This window comes from Fusarium musae, chromosome 5 (assembly GCF_019915245.1).
Source record: "Fusarium musae strain F31 chromosome 5, whole genome shotgun sequence".
NCBI classification, from domain to species: Eukaryota; Fungi; Ascomycota; class Sordariomycetes; order Hypocreales; family Nectriaceae; genus Fusarium; species Fusarium musae.
In genome coordinates this window covers 836,584-858,864 of record NC_058391.1, presented here as the reverse complement: position 1 = coordinate 858,864, position 22,281 = coordinate 836,584, and the positions used below count along the sequence as shown (strand labels likewise).

The 22,281-nt window shown below is 48.7% G+C and overlaps 8 protein-coding genes and 1 non-coding gene across 9 annotated transcripts; 2 read left to right on the top strand and 7 right to left on the bottom strand.

Annotated features, from left to right (window-relative positions):
- Positions 1-13: 13 nt before the first annotated feature.
- Positions 14-597, bottom strand: J7337_006653 (uncharacterized protein; the record flags this gene model as incomplete). Its single annotated transcript, XM_044824314.1, has 2 exons — positions 14-531; positions 582-597. 2 exons carry the CDS (start codon positions 595-597, stop codon positions 14-16), a joined length of 534 nt encoding a protein of 177 aa, XP_044679971.1.
- Positions 598-925: 328 nt separating this feature from the next.
- On the top strand, positions 926-1,865 carry J7337_006652 (uncharacterized protein; the record flags this gene model as incomplete). The annotated part of the gene is made up of 2 exons (XM_044824313.1): positions 926-1,203; positions 1,250-1,865. The coding sequence occupies 2 exons, from the start codon at positions 926-928 to the stop codon at positions 1,863-1,865; spliced, it is 894 nt and encodes a 297-aa protein (XP_044679970.1).
- A 361-nt stretch (positions 1,866-2,226) lies between these two features.
- On the bottom strand, positions 2,227-4,833 carry J7337_006651 (uncharacterized protein; the record flags this gene model as incomplete). The annotated part of the gene is made up of 1 exon (XM_044824312.1): positions 2,227-4,833. One exon carries the CDS (start codon positions 4,831-4,833, stop codon positions 2,227-2,229), a length of 2,607 nt encoding a protein of 868 aa, XP_044679969.1.
- Positions 4,834-5,588: 755 nt separating this feature from the next.
- Positions 5,589-7,428, bottom strand: J7337_006650 (uncharacterized protein; the record flags this gene model as incomplete). Its single annotated transcript, XM_044824311.1, has 4 exons — positions 5,589-6,385; positions 6,439-6,938; positions 7,025-7,184; positions 7,269-7,428. The coding sequence occupies 4 exons, from the start codon at positions 7,426-7,428 to the stop codon at positions 5,589-5,591; spliced, it is 1,617 nt and encodes a 538-aa protein (XP_044679968.1).
- A 4,152-nt stretch (positions 7,429-11,580) lies between these two features.
- Positions 11,581-14,327, top strand: J7337_006649 (uncharacterized protein; the record flags this gene model as incomplete). The annotated part of the gene is made up of 2 exons (XM_044824310.1): positions 11,581-14,172; positions 14,226-14,327. The coding sequence occupies 2 exons, from the start codon at positions 11,581-11,583 to the stop codon at positions 14,325-14,327; spliced, it is 2,694 nt and encodes an 897-aa protein (XP_044679967.1).
- Positions 14,328-14,511: 184 nt separating this feature from the next.
- UBC7 (Ubiquitin-conjugating enzyme E2 7) lies at positions 14,512-15,057 on the bottom strand (the record flags this gene model as incomplete). The annotated part of the gene is made up of 2 exons (XM_044824309.1): positions 14,512-14,765; positions 14,814-15,057. 2 exons carry the CDS (start codon positions 15,055-15,057, stop codon positions 14,512-14,514), a joined length of 498 nt encoding a protein of 165 aa, XP_044679966.1.
- Positions 15,058-15,850: 793 nt separating this feature from the next.
- On the bottom strand, positions 15,851-15,941 carry J7337_006647. Its single transcript has one exon. It is a non-coding gene; the product is annotated as a tRNA-Glu (tRNA).
- An 858-nt stretch (positions 15,942-16,799) lies between these two features.
- On the bottom strand, positions 16,800-17,390 carry J7337_006646 (uncharacterized protein; the record flags this gene model as incomplete). The annotated part of the gene is made up of 2 exons (XM_044824308.1): positions 16,800-17,121; positions 17,182-17,390. The coding sequence occupies 2 exons, from the start codon at positions 17,388-17,390 to the stop codon at positions 16,800-16,802; spliced, it is 531 nt and encodes a 176-aa protein (XP_044679965.1).
- Positions 17,391-18,695: 1,305 nt separating this feature from the next.
- Positions 18,696-20,840, bottom strand: J7337_006645 (uncharacterized protein; the record flags this gene model as incomplete). Its single annotated transcript, XM_044824307.1, has 2 exons — positions 18,696-19,321; positions 19,697-20,840. The coding sequence occupies 2 exons, from the start codon at positions 20,838-20,840 to the stop codon at positions 18,696-18,698; spliced, it is 1,770 nt and encodes a 589-aa protein (XP_044679964.1).
- Positions 20,841-22,281: the final 1,441 nt, after the last annotated feature.

Here is a 22,281-nt window from a genome sequence, read left to right as displayed (position 1 = left end):
CAACTTAGGTGGGCTATTTCAGAGCCATACCGCCAAATACTCGGTCCAATTCTGCACCTTGGTCCTCTGTCGCATTCGTGTTGGCTCCGCTCTGAGTGTTTTGATGCTCTGGTACGTTTCCAGCACCTTGTTGCTGCGCCGGTGTATTCCTCTCGGGCTCCAACATGTGCATCTCACTATCAAGCCAACCAGGCGCAACTCTCCTCTTCTCCGCGAGTTCACGCGCCTTGATCTTCTCATCAAATTCTCGGAGTTCACGCTCTGCATCTTCTTGCATTTTGGTCACGTAAGCTTGAAGTGCGCGACATGAGGCGATGATGTCTTCTGGATGTGCCGCATGACCAGAGTTGGATACCACGTATTTGGGCTTGGTTTGGCCTGCGGGGTTATCTGATGCTGCCTCAATGCCCAAGGACGAGGGTGGGATGTTTGAGGGCATAGTCTTGTAGTTATACGAGAGTGTTGTCGCTGTTGGAAGTGACACAAATGGAGAGACTGTCAACGGGACTTGCTCCAGAAGAGGATGGGATCCTGAGGATGAATTAGCTTTCTGTTGTACATCGTGCGTGAGTGAAGCCTACGCTTGTTGTCGCGCATGTTGGCAATTATGCCAATCTTGGGGTATTAGGCAATCGGCTCAAGCACTTTCACAAGATCTTGCAGATATCTTTCTCCCGTAATATTTAATGCTAGATACTGTGTATAGAGAAGAGGGAATTTGGAATCATGTAAAGTTTAGTATGTAAGTCAGTTTGAGGTTGAGGTCAAGCGACGCGCCTGTCGGGTCATCATAGTGCGATAAGCTTATCGATAAGACTTGGACGATGATAAAGCTCTCCCACCTTCCATGGCGATGTACATTTTCTTCAGCGGCCTGGTGAACCTCTCCACTCCAAACAAGCCTGTTCACGCCAAACACCCAGTCATGTTGCCAACGACTATCCGCACGCCGCCAAAGGCCGAAGACTACACGCCTCTGGCCGAGTACCAGTCAACAACGCCCGAAAGCTTCGTCACTGGAAAGCCTGTTCTTCACTATCATCTCGAAGGCGCAAAGGCATGGATTCCCAAGGCGCAATGCGGTAGTCTAGCTCTATTTCCTGCCGACTCAAGCGAGAAGCCTAGTGCTCCTGAAGGCGACAGCATAAATGGTGATGTCGAGGAGCTTGTGGAGCAGGCAGTGGATGTCTTTGTGAACTCAGAGTAAGTCTAATGTTTTAATGGTTTAACTCAAACTAACATCACAAAGAGCGTTGACTATCTTTAGTCCCAAGGTTGAGGCAGGTGTCTCGATTCCTTATCCCTCGATATCCATCCACGCGATCAAACAGCTAGGTCCCGAAACAGATGCGCCTCGCACCCAAGCCGTGTGGATGCAGCTTGAATTCTCAGACGGCGGTGTCGAAGACGATGATTTTAGCACAATAGACCTTACTATCATCCCACCCAAATCAGATTCTGAGTCCAGTGTTGCTAAGCAACTGTACGACGCCATGGCCAATTGTTCGGACCTTCACCCTGACCCCAACGATGGCGAAGAAGACGAGGATGAGTATGATCGTATTGTCTTCGAGGGCAGCGAGGAGCACCAGGCCATTGAGGGTTTCACGGGCGTTCTGCGTGGTGCTAGCAATGGCGGCCTACCGCCTCCTATGCCTGGTAGCGGCGGCTGGATTACAGCGGATAACGTGAACGAGTATTTTGACGAAGATGGCAATTGGATTGGACCTGGCGCTGAGGGCCAAGAGGAAGAACTGGGAGAAGGCGCAGGAAGAGTGCGAGATCGCGATGAAGCTGAGGGCGCTGATGCAGCCGAAACCTCAGTCGCTGCTGATCCTGAGAACAAGCGACCACGAGTGGAGTAATAGATGATACCTCACAAGAGTACATGGCAGGGCGTTAGGGCAAATAAGACAAAATTGATCGGTGTATTAGGAGTTTCAGCTGATTTAGCAACTCAAGAAAAAAACTTGTTATTTTCAACGCAGCCAGTATAAAAACGATCTTCTATTAAGATTACGTCCGAAGGGTATATATCCAACGAGCTTCTACCTAAGCTACCTACAGATCAATCCAATAAAACTTACGAGTCCAAAAGCTCCCGGTAAATCCAATCAATCCCAGTAAAAAGTGCATAAATTAGCCTGCTGATGTTGCATGAGATGGTGAGTCCTCGACAAACAAAAGAAAGCCAAAAGAAAATGATGAAGAATTAGAGCTTTCCATTTACATGCGTAGACATCGTCCCTTCGCATCCACAGGCGAACTCTTCAAAAATCCATCCGCGTCGTACAATCCAATCGAATCCACGCTCTTTCGCTTATTGTCGCGTTTGCTTTCAGCGATGAGCTCACTCACAGTTCCAAGTTTGGTCTTGCTCGGTGCCTGGCTCAAGTCGCGAGTATCACGTCCCATATTCGCACTCCTTCGTGTCTCTCTGAGCCCACTTGATGTCGACGGTGGTTCTTGATTCTCTTTCCCCTCATCGATATCATCCTCGCGTATTTCGACTCCTAAATTTGAACGATTGCTGCGGCTTTGTGGTAGTGGACGAGTTGGCATGGGTGGCACAACCGATCCCGACGAGTTCTTGTTAGGACTTCCGAGATTGAGATAGTTTTGGCGACCAGACATGCTTGCTCTCGGTGTGACTGGATTTGTAGTTCTTCGCGAGAAGCTGCTGGTCAAGTTCAACATCGGCAGTGTCGGCGAATCAGGCTCGTTGACAGAAGATCCTAATGAGTAACCACTATAAGAACTAACCACGCTGTTCATCCTCCTGAGCTCCATGATCGAATTTCCAAGGGATCCCATGCTTGGTGCTGTCGGCGGTGCAAGACTCGGCATATCCTTCTTCGAGCGTGAGATGGAACGACGAAGGGGTGATCCTGTAGAAATAGCGCTTGGGGAGTCCATCGGTTGCTCATCATGGTATATGGTATTCGCTGTTGAGGACATTTGTCGCAGATGCTGTGAGAACTCTCGTCTCGGCATTGGCGACACTGGCTTTGGCATGACGATCTGGTCGACTTGGGCGATATGTTTTGGTGGCTCGGGGAGTGCTCTCTTGGGTGCGGTGCCCATTAATAACGATAACATATCCTGCTCGTCGAATGGCGAAGAAGTCATTGTCGAGGGGCTCGGTACTGTCGCCACGCTATGTCTGTTCTCTTGTAGCAATGGCCTCACACGCTCTGGTACTTCAGGTTTGGGGCTCTCGCTCATCCTGTTTCCGAGTGAAAGTGTGCTGTCCCCCTCGGTAGTCGTCACAGATGGTGTCAGCATGCTGGTGTATGAATTGCTGACCGGGAACGCAAGAGCAATACCATCTTGATCGCGTGAGTGCGTATCATTACGCTGGAATCGCTCTGGTGGCGGTTGCAAGTATGAGGAGATAGGAGGGCCTCCAACAGCTTGTGTGCTTACAAACGAAGGTCGAAGTTGTCCTGTTGTGTTGAAGATAGACTGTCCACCTGGGATCGATATGCTCAAATTCCTTCCCCTTTTGTGTGATGCTCGGTTTCCAAACAAAGATCCTCTGCTTTCTGAACTCATAAATCCAGGAGTCTTACGCTCAATAAATGGATCTGGCTGGTCCTTTTCTTCGGGGTCATTAGCGCTGTACAGTGTTGAAAGTGAACTTGATGCCTGGCTGTCTTGTGAGGCCCGTCTATCGGGACTATCCTCTTTTGCAGACTTTTTGTTTGAGGCCTTCTTTTGAGGGTCTTGCTTCTCGGCGCTTTGGTCTTCCTGAGCGTCCCATTGACGCCCTCTCATTCGGCTTGGGCTTGACAGTCCTCCTGGTAGTACCAGCTCTTGCGTCGCCTCAGCAATCAGGCTGTTCGCAGCACTTCCAATCGAGCTAGTAGAAACCTGTCGACTCTGCGCATCTGTAGGTACCACATGGATAGTAGCTCTCTTGGTAGGGCTCGGCGGAATCCTTGAAATGCGAACTGTTCCAGTTGTATTGGTTGAGTCCTCAGATGATATGGTCTTGTGGCTATGTGGCGTCTTGGCGGGAGAGTTCTTGCGTGGTGTGCTTCTCACTGATGAGATTTTCTGTGGTGAACGTTTCGTTGGTGAGCTGCGCGAGTTCTTGCTTGGCGAACGGCTCGTTCCTTCTCGGAGTCGCTGTTCCGTACTTCGAAGGATATCTCGAAGATCTGTATCTGTTACAGAAGCTCGTACACGAGCTCTTGAGGGAGCTCGCACGGGACTCGTCTGAGCCTCATCTTCTGGCATGGGTAGTTCAGGTGCAGTTTTGCTTGGCTTGAGAGTCTCGGCGCTTTGTCGCTTTTGAACTTTGATCCCTTGCTCAAGCTCCTGACTATCCTGTGCCTTCTCTAGGTCGTCATCCGTCATGAGAGTTGGAATTGTTGGTGCTCTTCCCAACCATCCATCGCGACTAAAGAGACTATCGCGACGGCTCCTGCTGACTCTTGGACCGTGGAATCTATCCTCTTCAACCCAGCTACTTGATCGTCCCCGTTTTCCGTTTCCACCGAAGAAGATAAAGCTGTTATATGTCGGTAGTGGTGGTAATACTGGTGGCAGCGAGAGCGAGAGTCGACTGACTGATCTAGACATGGCGTATTTGCGCTTGACCAGCCGCTTTGTGAAGATGGATCGCCTATGGTCCTCGACGTTTTCCGAAACTTGATATACAGTAGTCGCGTCCTCTTTATCTCGAGACTTAACTCGCCAAGTAAGAAGAAAGCCGATCGCCGCAAAAAGGAGGATTGCACCACCAATGGAAAATGTAAGGATCCATCCGAGACCAAGTCCACCAGCTCCATGAATGGCTCTCCGTGAAATATTTGAGAGATCCATCATTATTTACACTGCCGTAGCTGAATCTTGAAAAATCCTTAGCCAGCAGAAGTGCTTCATGAGCATCGAGAATTAATAAGGTCAGTACACGAGGCTTGAAAAGGACAGACAACGTGCAATGGTGGAAGCCAAATGAAGGAGAAAACCTTCAAAGGGAAAAAGCCCGCTTTCATCTTAATTCTTGAATTGCGTGTCGACGTTTTCGCTGAGGTTATTTCCAGGGTCTCAGTTCAATATCATGAGGAATGTGTTGCTAGGTGTAACCCATTCCAGCCTCAGCAAACCACGACACCAGCTTCACGACACTCTTAAGATAGCTGTACCATCTTGGCTTCGGAAGATTCAAGAAACCTTGGATAAATTCGTCATTTCGACAGGCATATGACCATAATGTGTACGGCAAACCGTAGAGTTGCGGCCTGCCTCAAACCAATAGGAAAATATATGGATTATCACACAGTTTTCAGCTGGGAAGATCGGAAATACGTAATCACCAGGGAGATTAATCCTCGAAATTGGCTGTACGAGTTATGGTCATTCATCATTCCTGTATTTGTAGCAGGTTGTTTCTCTCTAAGTTTACATACATGTTCCCAAACTCGTGGGCTGCCATTGTCCTCCTATGAAGAAAAAAAACCTCCAAGCCAAATGCTCCTCTTCCAACCATGCATAACATACGAACACCTGGAACCAGCCAGACAATAGAAGCAAATGTTTTTGTCCTTTTTTGTTTTCCTTTTAAATCCCATTGTTTAATGTTAGAAATATCGATGTCCATGCCCATGGAGGTGAGCTCCACGGCGTCTCCTCCGGGCTGGTGCCGCTGAGGGTGCGACAACAGCAGTTGATGTAACAGTAACAACCACAACTTCCTCTTGGAGATCGGTCACATAGACCACTTCCTCGTCCCAGAGGATCTTGCTCACGAGGTTGCCGTTTGTTACAAACTGTGTGCTGAAGTAGCTCTTTGTGTCTGTCACAGGCTGCAGTTCCGGTGCTGGGGTGGTTGTAGGTGCCGAAGCTGGGAGAGGCTCAGCAATCGTAGACTCTTTGAGTGCAGCCGCGCCCACATCTCCAGCGGCAATTGTGGGGATGAGGACTTCATCCGTGGACAGAGATGGCTTCTGTTCAACGGATGATGGAACATCTTTAGCAGTGGTCTCGGAGCTTGCGCCAGGAGCCACAGCCCCATAGGCTGACGACACCTTGAAAACTTGACCAGGAAGAGGCGAGGCAGAGTTCTCTGGTCGGTCGCCAGGTGAGTAAGTCAATGTGGGTGCATGAGCACCATCGGTTGGGTCAGGCTGCTCGACGTCAGAGCCATCTCCATAAGTAACTCCATCGCCGCCTGGCAGCTCTTTCATAGGACCCTTCACATCCTCGTTGGCCAAAGCTTTGGGAAGTTTTATCTCGCATGAGGTGGCCTTCTGTTCGCTAACAACGTCGAAGAGAGGGCAGTCCTCGATTCTTCCTGTTTCGCTGGTGCAAGTATTGATGGCATTCTGAAGGAACTCTTCCTCCCAGCCCATGATGAAATCTGCATGTAAACCGTAGCCTAATAAAAGAGGTCAAAACGCGTACTATCATGAGACATGAGCTTAAACATACCGGTAGTGTCTCCGTTGGCAAAGACAAAGCGGCCGTTACGATCGGAGAAAGCGGCTGTGTTCCAGATGACCTCATACATGAGACTAGGTAGGCGGACAGGATAGTCCTCAGGGCAAGTGCCTGTCATAACGAGATCGGGAAATGCGACGTGGTCCTTGTGGTTTTGACTGTCAACAGCATCACCACCCTTCCAGCACGATGGGAACATGATTTCAAGACGGATGCCATCAGCACAGTTCGCATCGAGATAAGCCTTATCAGGCATGTAGTGACGATAGAGGGTGCCCTCGGGGGCTTTTTGGTAGTTCAGACAGTTGAACCCGAGTGCCCGTTGAGCTAGATCGCTTTGCGTGGTCTGACCGAGAGCTTGCCACATAGACTTCTCCGGGTCTGGCTTGCTTGGATCACCGATGGTGTAGCTTCTTCTGTCATTTGAACCAGCTAGCATTCGGAAGTCAGGGGGGAAAGCTGTCACGTTATCTCCAAAGAGGAGGTAGTAACTATAGAGCATTAGCTTCAAGTTCGTTGTGTTTGACCATTCAGGATCATGGATATTGCTTTCTGGTATTCTTAAAAAGGCACTTACGCAAGCATACCACCCACTTGAGGAACAAGCTCGAACTCTCCAGAGTCGCCATCTTGGAAATACATAGCAGGATGCCAGTAAGAAGACTTGTCTTGTGTTACTCGACACGATGTACAATCGGCATCTAGGAGTTGTTCGGTGGTGACAGTTTCGGCGAAGTCTATGCGATATTAGCGAAGGTCTTTAGGCGCCCTGCTGCTTGCTGTATAATAGCACCGGAAAGGTCTTATTGTTCATGACTTACTGGAAGACCCATGAATTGCGTGGGCATGCTTAGAAACTGTGCCAGGATTGACGATGGGATCAATACGGGCAAGTCCAACACGGCCGGGACACTCCATGCGCCAGAAAGCATGGGCGCTACCTACTAGCCCAGCTGAAAGAGTGACGAGTGATTTAAGCATCTTGATGGTATTGGCCTATTCAGGCTTGAAACTCAGCCTTCGAGAGGCGATATTTGAAGGAGTGGACGATGCAACGAGGCGATCTGAATGAGAGATGTCAGAATTGTGATGATGAAGAATAAGGTGTATGTCTAAAGGAAAGTGCAAGCAATCGTCCAGATTTGATAAAGGAGGAAAAGAGCATTGCTTTCGAGCATCAAACGGAAGGAGGGACTCAGGCGGAAGCCAGCTGGCAGCGGATAGCCGCCGCAGGTACGGCTCAATGCGCGAAATGAGAAAGAGGCATTTTTCAAAGGCCATTTCCCCGATGAGATATGAGCAAAATTATGTTCTCTGTGTATTTTAAAAATACAGATGTTTCTTTTTGGGGTCGTTGGAGTCGAGTTCCGATCATGGTGAAGTGAGGGTATAAGTGGAAGTGTGGAAGTGTACTCACCGTCAGCGTTTTGTGGAGTTTCAGTCAAATAGATGATGAGTTTCTGTAATCCTCGAAATTCCCTTTCCGAACAATATTGATTCAAAAAGAAACGAAAGTAGGGACCAAAGAGGAAATATTGAAACCAAAAGTTGTGATGGCTGGGGATACCTTTATTGCTCGACGGTCGCACTCTTGCGAATAGTCTGGCCAGCCCCGCTGAGAATCCGAGACCTTGAATTCCAACGCGTGGTTCAGATCTCAACGTCGAGGTCACTGCCACACTGCCGGATTGAGCCACCCGGGGCTTTGATGGTGCTGGATTGAATCAAGGACAAATAATGCTTTGTCCAATGGTGCCGCTTCCGGTTTACGGACGCCAACTACCGCACAATCGGTGGACTTGTCTCAGCGTAAAGTGGTTGACAGACGCTTCGGGAAGCTTTTGGCAGAAATTCAATTAAACTGAACCAGAAGAGTCTCGGTAATGGAGAGCAATGATGCCGACAGTTCAGATGAAAGCCGTTTTCAAAATGAGTAGTCAACAAGCCTCGTTGATAAACTTTAGGGAACCGTTGGAGCCTATGTCAACCTGCCGTTTTCTGTAACGACTCGACGATCAACGGTTTTCACAAGGTTCGGTAGATCCAGGTAAAGTTATTCAACGGAGTGGTTGTGATGCAATCGTGGTTCTCCCGAGTCTTGTAAGTTGCGTTCCTTTCGCAAAACGCTTCACCTTTCAATATCTCGAGGCGTCGATACTCTGCACAATACAGGAACCAGATAATCGGGATTTTGAATGATAAATGAATGAGATTGAACTGGCAGAATCGCAAGGAACGTGTGTAGGGTCGAAACCAAAAAAGAGTGTAGATACGAACGTCAACGAGACGGAAAAGAGAGCTGAATGAGTGTGAAGCGAGCCAGCCCGAACTTCGAAAGAGTGAATGGATAAAACCCGAGAATAAAAGCAATCGAAAAGGAATGGAATAACAAGAGAAAATGCTCAGCTGGAAAGATGGAGAATGGAGAGGACGATCGTCCGCGAAAGTGGGAGCACACGCCGCTAGAACATGGCATTGACAGGCAAAGCAAAGAGCATGGGGTATTTGGTTCTAGCCCAGGGGGCAATTCAATTCATCTTGGCACTCAACGGAACATTTCTCTTCTGAGAGAGGAGGGGATAGCTTGATTGTGTCGCAGTCAAAATTGCATTGGTTCCAAGGGTCAACCTATAACGCACAGGGGTACTAGAGTGGTCTTGCGTCGTGATACCGAACTAAGAAGAATCCTCTGGGGCCATTGGCCGATCTTGAAGGTTGTAAGCGCTGGTAGGGGCAAATAGCATGTCGTAAATACCTCTCCGTGGATGAACGGCACGCGATAAATGCAGGTACAAGGCACCAGCAGTTGGTGGTCGGAATGAATACATGGAGATCTCCAATGCTGTCCCTGGATAATGCCAGTCACCAGCAAACCCAGGGGACGTCTCGGCAGAAGAGTTGCCGAATCAGAGCCTGTACACAGCATCGGGTCCCATTGCGAACGGCGCCAGAAGGTCTGGGCTTCCATCATTTCTCCTGTCAATCACAACGGATGGGCAACTCTCCAGATTGGAATCTACAGATCTTCACTGTTCAACCAAACATTGATTGGATTCCTGCGCCTCGCAGAGTCGCGCAGGCTCCACCACGTGCACAATTGCTTAAATGATTGCATAACATCGAATGGCCAAGAACTCCTTCGTACGGCATTCTATTACACACTAAAGAGAAGGCTAGGGCATGCTGGTCTTTCACGGTTAGATCGGTCGCTAATTACTCTCTCATGATCTGTGTGACTATGACGCCGTTGGACTGCTTCTGGTAAATTGTCTCAGATTGGGTGTCGTCGAGTTTGCGGGTGGCTGGTTTGCTAGTGTCGTGAGCGAGGCAAGGGTGCAAACCTCAAAGACAAAGGGAGAGACAAGGGGTTTTCTCAGCGGTAACGAGCGAAACCTCAAACCTCCCTGAAGGAGAGCTGATTGATGGCCATGATCTACAGGTCCTGGGTGTTCATCGTCATTTGTCTGTTTCGTTGGCATGTTTCCACGAGAGTTTCAACGTTGTAAATTCCCAAACATTTATTTGCTTTGCATAAGGATTTATATCCAGGGGGCCAAGATGCCTGAAACGGGTTTCACTTCCGATACCAGCCAATCAAAGGCTGTCTGTTCCTCACTGCCACCCAAACCCCTATCATAATCGAGAGTGGCGTTGGTCGTTTAACGGCGGGATGACCTCAGTCTGGACTCTGAAATTAGTTAGCAAAAGTGGTGACCCTGTAAATATCGTAAATAAAGACCGACATAATTAATATCTTTCAACTTAAGAATCTTGGCTTCCTTGGCTATGTTTGTTGGTTTTGAATTTTTGGGAGATTTCGATCACTACGCTTTGGTTGTTCAATGTTCATACCAGTCAGTTAGTTTTCGCTCCCTCCAATTGCTAAGACCACGCTTTAACGTAGATCTGTTACAGTATGATTTAATTGTCCAATCTCCCTTGACATTGAGTGCCAGCACGAGGCATTATTGAATCGACATTGCAATTACGTATACAGGCGTGAATTGAATACTTGATCTGCAAATCTTCAGCTCATTGATCAGAGTGAGTTTTCTGGATGGCAGTACAGTCGGGACCATGTTTCTCGGTTGCCTCAAAGCTCGTTGAACCAGCGCCATGCCCATTTACAACAGTAGATAGTCCAGAACCACCCAAAACTCCTTAGTTGTTCTATTTACTGGCACTACCATAGCTGCTGTAACGATGGTACGATCTAATTTGAGAACAGGTCCTGGTGCTCAACATCCGCGTTGTTTGGGCATTTTGGATACGATCGCCTCGTTTCATCACGAAACATCATTGATAACACAACTGAACATAAGTGTAATAGGATGCAGTGTTAAATTATAGGATCCTAGCAATATTGTAACTGCTTTCATGACCATAAATCCGCGGCCTTCTCTATCCTTAAGGCAGCGTTGATATGGATCAAAAATGACGCTATGACAATTCGGCTCGTGGCTCACATCGACATCCGTGCCTTGTTCGCTATCACTTACACCGACAACCCTTTAATATCGTACATTTGCGAATCATGACGGTGTTGACCAAATCAACCTTCAGAGTAGTGCAGGGTAGGCGATGCATGGTGTGTAAGTGAAAAAGCTTTGTCAATGGCGACACTTATTCGTCCGGAGTACATTATTACGGGCCTCATCAGTCTTGCATGCCTTTCGGACTGGCCAGTAGTTGCCTGCCATTCTTTTCAGTAAACCTGCGGCTGGTGTGAGAGGCAACAGTGGCCTGTTAACATCAATCAATCAAGGTCTTTCCTTTCAAACATGGCTTGCTGGGATTGCGAGTACAGTGGTTCGCCAAGTTTAATACGTTCCTTCGTCAGAGTGACCTTGAGGTGAGGCATCTAATTGAATATACAGACTCTGCTTGAAAGTACGATCGTTTTACTTAAATCGATTTCACCAAGCAAACAGGAGTCAGCGAACGCTCTGAACCTGATCCGTCTGTACCTTACAGAATCATGTGATAAGCCACAAGCCATGCACAGCCACACAAAACCCCACATCCGAATGCGGCCCCTGGCTGGGGTCGCATCTCGCAGTTGCGATAACAGACAACTACTTCACTTCTCGTACTATGATTAAGTATTTCCCGTAACATACCAGATATTTCACGATGGACGACCTCTCAGGCCTCGATTGGTCTTCTAAACCAGCCGGCGGCCAACCGAAGCCGCCTATTATGAACTCAGCGTTCGCGCCTATGCGACCAACACCATCCCCTTTGGGCTCAGGCCGTAACACGCCTCTATCCACACAGGGCTCTGGATCCGTGGCCCCAAAGCCTGCACCGACGAAGCCATCGCAGGATAGTTTCAGCAATTTGATGAATTTTGGGCCTGCAAAGTCGAAGCAGAACCTGAGTTTGGCTGAGCGACAAGCGCAACTTGAGGCTGAGAAGCGACAGAAGGAAGAGGAGAGGAGGAAACAACAGGAGGCCCAGTTTGGTAATGGACAGTTCTGGGATGCACTCGGAAACAGAGGTGCATCGACGAGCCCTGCTTTACAACCACCACCTATCTCGAACACGCCAAAAGTCGACGACGACGACCTCTTTGCCGCCTTTAATAAGGATACCAAAGTCGACAATTCGAGTTATTACCCCCCTCCTGAGTCGCATCGATCAACTCCAGCGAATGGCGCCCCAGCAGCTGCGCCAATTAACTTGAACGACCCCAGTGCATGGAATCCCGACGGAAAAGGAGCTAATGGAGGCGCCTTTGGAGTTGAAGATGATGATCCCTTTGGCCTGAACCAGATGAAACCCACTGCTGCTCCTGCGACGTCTACTCAATTGGCAGATGATGACGACTTTTTGGGAGATCTTGCACGCCCAGTTGAGGAGGTACGACGCAAACAGGAAGCCAGCAGACCACATGCGGAGCCTGGAAAGCCTATTGAGGACGAAGACTCAAGCTCATCTGAAGAGGAAGCCATCCCAGCACGTGAGCAGTATGTTGAAAGAACACCACGAGTCAACAAGGATCCTTTTGATCGAGCTGTGGCACAACTTGTGGACTATGGATTCTCCGCTGACGATGCCCGACGTGCTTTGGTTGAGAGTGGTGACGGTTACAATGCTCAAGCTGCGGTCAATTGGCTTCTGGATGAGGCGCATCGAAAATCTAAGGAACAGGCGCAGGGGAAACCCTCGTCTGCTAGTTCTAGTAGGCCCGGAAGCCGTCCTCCAAGAGGTGATCGCAGGTCGCCTGCAGCAGGCGATCAGGACTTGGCAAAGACAGCTGCTGCAATGGGTAACAGTCTCTTCAAGACTGCCAACTCACTTTGGAAGACCGGACAGAAGAAGATGCAGCAGGCTGTCGCTGATTTCCAACAAGAAGGCGACCCAAGCCAACCTAAGTGGATGCGGGAAGCACAGCAACAGTCCAGATCTCAGAGCACAGGAAAGGCACGAGCAGACGCTACAGACGAAGCGATTATGCTTGAAGCTGGTGGCCGTCCCCAGCCTCGTCGGACTAACAGTCGACCTACTGAGCAGAGGGCTACTCCTCAGACATCGAGAGGACAATCACCCGCTCACTCTGCTGGTAGTCGTGCCAGTCCAGCACCTCGATGGCAACAGCAGGCCCCACCACCGACATCGGCTTTTGATTCTAAATCGCGGCTCAACAGACTGGCGGCAGATGATGAGATCTCTACATATAGAAGCCCCAATAGGAGAAATAAGACATCTTCACAGGCCTCTTCGCCAGCGCCCCCACCGAAGCCAACGGAACCAGAAGCAGATTTACTCTTTAACTCTCAAGAAGTTAAACCATCCCAGTCTATACCTTCACGACCCGCTCAGCCTTCTCCTCGACCAACTCCACAGGCTAAGAGACCATCACCTGTCTCAAAACCATCACCACGTCCAGCTCGGGAGATCCCTTCTATCAGCCCTGTCGCGCTTCAAACCTCTACACAGCACCGCCTTCAAGGCACAGCTCACTTCAAGAGAGGTGACTATGCTGCTGCCCATTCATCCTACTCGTCTTCGCTATCAGCTGTCCCACCGACACATCCTCTTGCCATCCTCCTCCTCTGCAATCGTGCTTTGACTGCGCTAAAGACCGGAGAGCCCAAGCAGGCTGTCGAAGATGCCGATAGTGCACTCAAGCTTATCGGTCCTGGCAATGGTCAAGGAGAAGTGGTGGCTGTGAAGAATGAGAATGGAGTAGACGAAAACCGAGACCTGAAAGACCTTTACGGTAAGGCCTTGAGTAGGAAAGCAGAGGCTCTAGAACAGATGGAGAAATGGGGTGATGCTAGTGCGGTCTGGCAATTGTGTGTCGAAAGTGGCGTTGGTGGATCGAATGCCATTAAGGGTCGACAGAGATGCCAGAACACTCTGGCGCCCAAGCCCAAGCCGGCACCGAAGCCAGCAGCCGCCAAACCTCGGCCTAGACCCTCCGCAACGGCCAGTCTTGGACCTCAAAAGAGCTCCGAGGCCGTTACGCGTCTTCGCGAGGCAAATGAGGCTGCAGCCAAGGAGGATGACGAGAAGTTTGTGCTCTCGGAGAAGGTCGATGCCAAGGTATCTGCCTGGCGCGACGGAAAACGAGACAATATTCGGGCTCTCCTTGCTAGCCTTGATAGCGTACTGTGGGAGAACAGTGGATGGAAGAAGGTGGGTTTGCACGAATTAGTTATGAACAATAAGGTCAAGATCTCGTATATGAAAGCTATCGCAAAGACACATCCTGACAAGGTAAGCATTATATCACACAATACCCTGTCTAACGTATTTTTAACACATCGCAGCTTCCTCAAGATGCAAGTACCGAGGTTAGGTTGATCGCAGGATTAGTGTTTAGCACTCTCAACGAGAGCTGGGATAAGTTTAAGGCGGACAATGGACTATGATCTATGCATGAGCATGAGGGAGGGAGTTTGTAGAGCGTTCACTTAGAAGCGTGTCTTGAGACAGATGTGGGATGAGTATATGAATTTTATTTGGCGGCGATACCGCTGCCGAACACCATGCTATGCCATACCTCGCCGTGTCAAAGATGTGCGCCAATACTCCTTGCTACTAAGTATCTACCTGTTATAGACCCAGCATTTTTCGGACACCCTCGCGGACTTTATTTTCGTATTCGGTGCGCCGCTCACGCCACATCTTCGCTGCCTCAACGTTTGCAGGAGACTCGTCGTTGGGCTCGGCGAGCATGCTCATGACAGAGATTAGGATCTTCTCGACAGACTGAATAGGTGACCATCGTTCGGATGCGTGCTCGTAATGGTTGGGATCGTCACCAGGAGGGTGAAGGATCGAAATGCATACCAGACCACTAGGGTACACTGTAGAAAGTTAGTATGAGCATGCGAAAGAGTGAAGAGTTGACGAACCATTTGGGTGCCACACATCGGCGAGGAACTTCATTGATGGCGGGGCAAGCGGATAGTCCTTTGGGAACTTGAGCTCCGCAGGAAAGACGCCGCCCTCGAAGGGTGTACCCTCAGGGCCTTGAATAAGGCATTCCCAGTGAAGTAGGTCGTCTTCAGAGATGGGGCCGGCGGTGATGCCTTCTGGTGGGTTGTTGGTAAGGGCGCGATACTCTTGGAGTAGGCGGCGGTGGGCGGTAGACGTCATGATGCGGGGTGTGACAACAGGAGGGAGCACCTATGCTAGCCAGTGACGAAAAAGAAAGGATGTAATCTAAGAAATCGACGTTGTTGTAGACGTTAGACAAGAAATGCAATGATGTTGTTGGGATAGACTCAGAGAAGCGGAAGGAAGGTACGTTTCGGACAAGGTGGAGGGAAGGTGACGGCTAGTGGGGATCCCGGGATACGGACCGCCCCACAATTTTATTTCGGCGTCGACGGTCTTTTGCCGTTTTTGGCAGATGCCAAAGAACCATGGATATGACACGGGGAGCAATAATGAGGCCAAATTGAAAGCTGGGAAACTGAACTGGATTGTCAGAAATTCTGGCATTGATGAAAACACGTAACTGCCATGTTTGTGCAAGTCCGCCGATTTCGATTCTATGAGCGAAGCTGACCGGGCAGTGAAACATGATGAGAAACAGAGTAAGACGAAGCTATCCTACTGTAGTATACAAGCTGGGGATTCATAGTTATCATGGGATTCGTATCTGCTAGAAATGGTTTGACCTCTCAGATAGTACTGAGTGGTTGAGGGTGTTCTACCAGCGAAACTCAAAAGAACCTCAAAGACAAAATTTCACACAAAAGTAATTCATTGATCAGGATTATTATAAACAATCCAACAAAGAAAGCCTGCAAGTAAGCTGGTTTGACGCTGAGGAGGGAACATATCGCTAAAAACACCCGCTGGCTCTGGAAATGGTCAATATGGATCACCACGAATTGCAAAACATCACAAAAAGATCTAGAACTCATACTGAGCTCGCTGAATTCTCCGGTGCGGGGAGTCGAACCCCGCTCGCCGCGGCTTTTATTGCAGAGCAATTGAAAACGCGGAATGATAAACCGATACACCACACCGGATGTGTTTGTTGAGGATCCACGCTGGTTTTGACCATTATGACCATTTGGGCAAACTGTGGAGAGCTCAATGGATCATGACCCACTTAGTCCATTGGTCTGTCGAGTTCCCTTAGACAAGCGTTGTGTGTGCAAGTCCAGTCTTCCCTTTTGCATATCTACCAGCAGAGAATGTATATCTTTGATAAGGATTGTCAACTGCTTAATCATAACCCCCATATTTGTAATACGATGACCAAACAAAATGGGGTGAAGCATATTGGCGATGCTGATATTTGTATGTCGCTGATGTTGAACATGTTGGTATACTAATTAGCAGTTATTACACTCTTGTGTGTCTCCATTCTGCTGTTTTAAATCAGTTTTAAACTGTAAGGAATGAATTCAGAGAACAACAGAAATGTATAATAACTTTGACTTGTGTGCAGAAAATGCCACAAAGGCTCTTGAATCATAAACTAACCACACCATGAGCTTGAGTGTCCTGTCCTAACAACAAGGAGACTTTTACATAGTTTCAGTCAGTGTTAGGTCAGCTATTTACATTTGAAATCTTGGTGACATTTCCAGCTCTAATGCTATCTTGTAACTGCCCTCATCAGGTTTCGTGACTGCCTCTGAACATGCAACTGAGGGCTCAACATATCATAAGGATTACATAAACTTAGGGAAGCTTAGTCCTAAATTTATGATGATTTAGGCTACCTTATGCTAAACTCATCCTAAACCCATCCCAAAAGATCAGATGATTAATTGACCCCGTGCCGCGGAATTGAACATCATGGCCTTACTGGCGGTTCTCGTGTTTGGTATATTATCGATCACCATCCGGTCGGGGCCCCCTCTTCTCATTTACTCGCTCTAGAAGCTGATGATCTTCTTCGGAACTGAATCCAACTTCATCGGACCCTTGGGGGAGGTCGTCCACTCGTCGTAGTAGATGAGATCGGCCGACGTCCTGAGAAGTTTCATTGAAAGCCGAAGTGGCCGGTGCTCGTCGTTCTTGTAGAGAACATGGAACTCTCCATTGTTACGCCATGGAGGACGAATGAAAAGCAAGCATCCGGCTTGGTACGGGACAACGTGACCTGTCCCAGCATCGAAGGTCCCGACGAGGTTGATATCCACCGGGGTCTGGCAGTTGAGAGGTAGGAGGAGCCCCACCACAATTCCTAGCTGGCTCCTATAGAGGCAAGTAGAACGCTCAGTCTTGCTAGAGCGCGATGGTTGTCTGAGGACTCACAGGATAACGCCATCTATCTCCTTCTCGGGGTCCGTGAGATGAGAGCCAGGAGATCCTGTACAGACGCCACTTCCGCTTGGAAGTCTTCGCCCTGAGGCAGCGACGCCTTTTTCTACACGGATGAGAGAACGTCGAACTCGGCCGTCCTGTTCAGTAGTATAAACCAAGCCAGTGGGTTCAAGGGTAATATCCTGATGTTGACTGGACATTCTGAATAGATGATAAGAATCAGAGGGTTCTCATAGTTCTTAAGGACTTGAAAAGTGATATAGAGTTTGAGTCAATAGCATGAAAGGGGTATGCGATGAAGAGCGAAGGGCAAGGACTAGGCGGTCGAGGTTGAAGAGGAGAGAGTGAAGGAATGGAGAATGAGGAATGAAGCTTAATGTAGATATGAGAAGGGTTTGTATAATAGAAAGAACAAAAGTGCTGTTGTAGATGGGGAACACAATTCATAATGAAATGTAGCAGACGAATGTACCATTCATATATCTACATGTCCGCCACTGAACACGAAAGACCTTGAAATTTGATCCCATCGATCAGTGTGCCCTGGCGAAGAGCAATAGCTAAGTGTGTTAGGCATTCGAAGTCCTTCTTTAGCACGACGGGCATAGCCTCGAGGTACACGTCCTAGAAACAACAATGGTCAGCCATGAATCAATAATGATATTTTATTTCCCCCATCAATCAGAAACTTACAGTACAAAGGTCTGCAAGCAAGACGGGATGTAGCACAAAGCCTCACCTGGTGTATATGACCTCATATAGAGTGTGTTTGTGACCTAGAACCAGCCATTCAAGCCCCTGACATGTACGGGCGATAAGCCCATTCAAGGCTCTGACCGGCATTACCCTCCAGTCTGAGCTGTCTTCATTGAGAACGGCAAAAAGACCCTTGACATTCCGAAATCTTACGGTTCGGATGAGACTCATGAAGATTCGGTCGATATCTTCATGGATTTGCAGTGACTCTAGTGATCCAGGGGCACAAATGTCGCGAATTATATGGTAAAAGCTCTCTTCGTCACTATTGCGTGATGAGATGTCCCAGGCTACACGTAGACTTTCCTACGTTGGCTTTCTGCTTATTTAGATGGCTCTGTCGGCTGTCAAACAGCGAAGGCCTCGCGACAGTCTTCCGGGCAACGTGGGGGATGCCAGTCCAACATAGACTGAGGTGGATATATGTGGCATCTCCTGAAGTGCTTGACGGAACAGTGTCGGCAGCTCGTCGCTGGGGAACAAGAAGAATAATATTATGCTTGCCGATAGCTATGTTGATCGGAATATAGTGGTCGCCCTCCCAAAAAGAAGAATGCAGTATGGCTTTACACGTCAGAACCTCATCATGACCCCTTTACAGCGATATGGACATGCCGAACTTGTCATAGAGGTCGTGGCAAAATATGAACCGATGGTCGAAAGAGTGTCTTGAGGCCTTATACTACGACTTTCTCGGAGCCTCTGAATGCAATGTGGCAAAATAATCGAGGGCCAAAACATTGTCTGCATTAGTTGGACGTTTTCGTCAGCGCATCAAGACTGCTTGCGTCTAGTAGCTCGACAACCATTTCACGCAGCTCTGGTGGAAAGGTTGTCAATAAAGCTGCCATATTTTTGGAACCACTTTGGCGATGGAAATTGGTTATGTAGTTGTCTAGCAAACATATGAATGCTTCGCTGATATCCTTCTCCAGAGGCCCGTCGTCGGGCTCGTCAACAGCCATCTCGTGCCCTTTCTTCTGTTGCGTTGGGCACACCCATGAACTTGCGAAAATTCCAGGGAATTCCTTAATCAATTTAGCCTGATACTTGCTCAATTTATGTGTCCCGTAGTGTGATCGCATCACGATCCATTTTGCCCATGTCACGTTGACATTTTTCTTCCAAAACTTGTGTCCACTGGGAATAGTGCGGTTAGTAGGATTCGTTTTGATATCCCCGTTATCAGTGAGCTTCAGTAGCTCCTGTTTCGTTGCTAGGTCCCAGTGTTGGTGAAACTTTCGCCAACGTCCCTGCAATCGCTTCAGGAGGCGCATATCATCGTCGTTGTGGTAATTGTCCTCGATCGCCGCAGACTCGAGGTCTGGGAAATCCACGGCTTGGTTGCTCATGCTCAGGCACTGGAGCTCGAGTTCTATGAAGTACTAAGGTTCAGGAACCAAGATTTCGTTTCTGTATGTGAGAAGACACACACCTTGTGATGGGTCCTCCTGGAGAGATGTTCATCTAGTTTGAAAAGGGGCGTCATTCGGTTCGTCACGAGATTTAACAAAGTTCAGTTGTGCTTGTAGTGAATGATATAACTATAGCTCATCATAGAGCAGAGTAAAGTCGTCGAAATACATATCGAGAAGCGAAGGAATTAATACCATATGAACCACCAAAATCGATCATCCCCTTTCTCATTCCTCATAAGCCACATGACCACCACATGCCGTAAAACTCACTACACCCAGAATACAGATGAAAGACACTGCCCTCCCATTTTACCAGCATGCCATCCACGGACTGCACTGGGCCTGAATGTTGTAGCTGTTGTAGAGAGGGTAAGTTCCCTTGACAGCTTCCAGAACCGGATCAAAGAAATCCTTGTTGAATCGCTCAGATTGGCAAGACGAGCAGGGTCCAGTGAGGAAATTGTCGTATGTAGTGTTGTATGCGAGGTAGCCGATGGTTTTCTGATGAGAAACATCAATGGCCTGCAAACTGAAAGACTCAGGCATGACCACCCAATGATCCCCTGTGGAGTTGCGCTTTCCTGGTACGGTTGGGTTCTGGTTAAAGAATGTGCTGTTCATGCCAAGGTCATGGAGAGCTTTGATCATGATAAGTGTCAGGTGAGAGTCAGAATCAATCTGGATGCCAGCACAGTCGATGTTAATGGTGTAGCCGTCCCCTTTCGCCGGTTCACCCACGCACTTTCCGGTGTTCCGATCCCAGGAAAACTTCTCGATAAAGGCTTGCCAAGTGTTGGGCCAGTTGATGAAACGGGGGCTGAGGAGAATAGACACAAATAGTTTGCCAGCATTGGGGTCAGCTGGAGGGTTTGGCTCATCACCTGTGGGACTAGGTGTTGCTGGCGGCTGCGAGACAAATGTAGTCGTGGCAGGCGGGGCAGAAGATGTTTCCAAGGTAGAAGTGGGATTTTCCATGCCACTGGGGCGAGGAGGGGCGCGATTATCACGGTTGCAGACAAAGGCAGTCAAGCAGACCGCATCAGCGTTGACAGTCGTGTTGATTGCTGCGCTGACAGGGCGACCACGATAGGCATAGCAGGTAAGTTCTTGACCGCCTTCCTTGGTGGTGACGGCAGACCCAGCTGGTTGACCGTCAGCGATTCTTGGGTTGATGTAAGCTGTCCAGACGACACCGTTAGACAGCTTGACGGTGGTTCCCTTGGGATTCCAGGGGTAGGTTCCATCTGCGTAAGGAACTTCAACCTCCAGATCGGGTGGAGGGGGAAACTTGGAGACATCGTCAGGCCACTGAATGTCCTGGTACCAGTTCACTTGGCGAGAAGTAGACCATCCAGGATGGGCTTTGTTGTCACCAATGCCACAGTCGGCAAGAATCAGGTCCTCATTGGGGTGACGAATTTGGCCTTGGGCAGTTGCCAGAAAGGCACCAACGGCCGCCAACTTGACAGAGACCATGTTTTTTGAATGAAGGGCTTGCTTCAGGAATGCAGTGCCGGGAATTCTTTGCAGAATTTTGAGATTGAATGATTGATTTGAGGCAGCAAATTGGAGGGTTTGTGAGAAGTGAGGGGATGCAGATGTGTATGAAGGAAGATGAAAATGATAGGGGAAGAGAACAGACGGAGAATATTCTTAAAAAGCCTAGCATATCCTAAGGAAGAACTTTGACTGGGTTCCTTCTTCTTCTTCAGCTACAGTCGCCTCATTCTGAGGACCTTGTTGGGGACTTCTGAGGTCATTGTCTTGCGTCTTGGGCAGGAGCATGCCCATCGCAAGGAGGCGGTTTGGACTGAGGAGGAAAGAACACCGATTCAAATGACGTGTACAATGCTCTTTGCCTGCCTTCAAAACTTATATCTTGGTATGACCACATGTTTTCTCGCGTCATGTGAAGGTTGTTGGGGTTCGAGATATCTCATCAGGAAAGAGAGATCATCGATGATGTTTCAAGAACGAGGACTACACCTCAATGACCTCGCTCAATTGTATGTCTGAGCAGAATGGGACTACCTACCCACAGATTCGAAATCCAGAGTTTAGATGGCTTCTCGATTTGTATCAGTGAAATTGGATTCTGGCAAATATCCCAGAGTGAAACCGCAGTTTGAAAACGAATGATTCGAAAGCCAACTCTTAGACTCACCATGTGATAACTCACAACAAGCGCAATTGTGGAACGACTCTTTTCATAAAACCCCGGGTGGTGCACACTATATCATATATTAACATCAATAGCTAGTGAATCGCACAAAAGAAGTTCGGATCGATAAGTGTAAAGCACACAGTGGACGATTATTTCATTTTGGCTAACTGGTTACCCTGAACAGCGCGGAGCGCGGGCTAAATCAAGCCGTCAGCAGCTCCACATAGAATTCAACGACGACTGTCGAAACTCTCGATTTACTCAACGCTACCAATAAAGCACCTCACCTAAGCTTGGATATCTAATCTCAATATGCGTCGCAACTTCAAATTTTTCAATTGCCGCCCTAGCCTCTGTGCTCGCGCTCCCCCGCACATCAACACCTCATATCCTCGCGCTGAGTCAACCCAAGCTTCCCGCATCGATCGCATCACATCTAAGCTTCCTCGACGTTTACAAAGATATACCAGCGGTTTACGCAACGCTCCAGTCTCGCACATTGTTTCATTCTTGATCCTCCACGAAATTACAGCGATTGTGCCGGTGCTAGGGCTATTTGGTCTTTTTCATTACACCAATTATGTGCCAGTGGAATACGTAACGGGCCACTTTGGAAGCTATGTCGAAGATGGAGTTGGCCGATTTGAGAGGTACTTCACACGTAAGGGGTGGTTTGGTTTCGGTCAGAACGAAGACGGCGAGGCCTCAAATGCGGCTACAACACACCCGGACTCCAAATCTGAGGACGCCGTG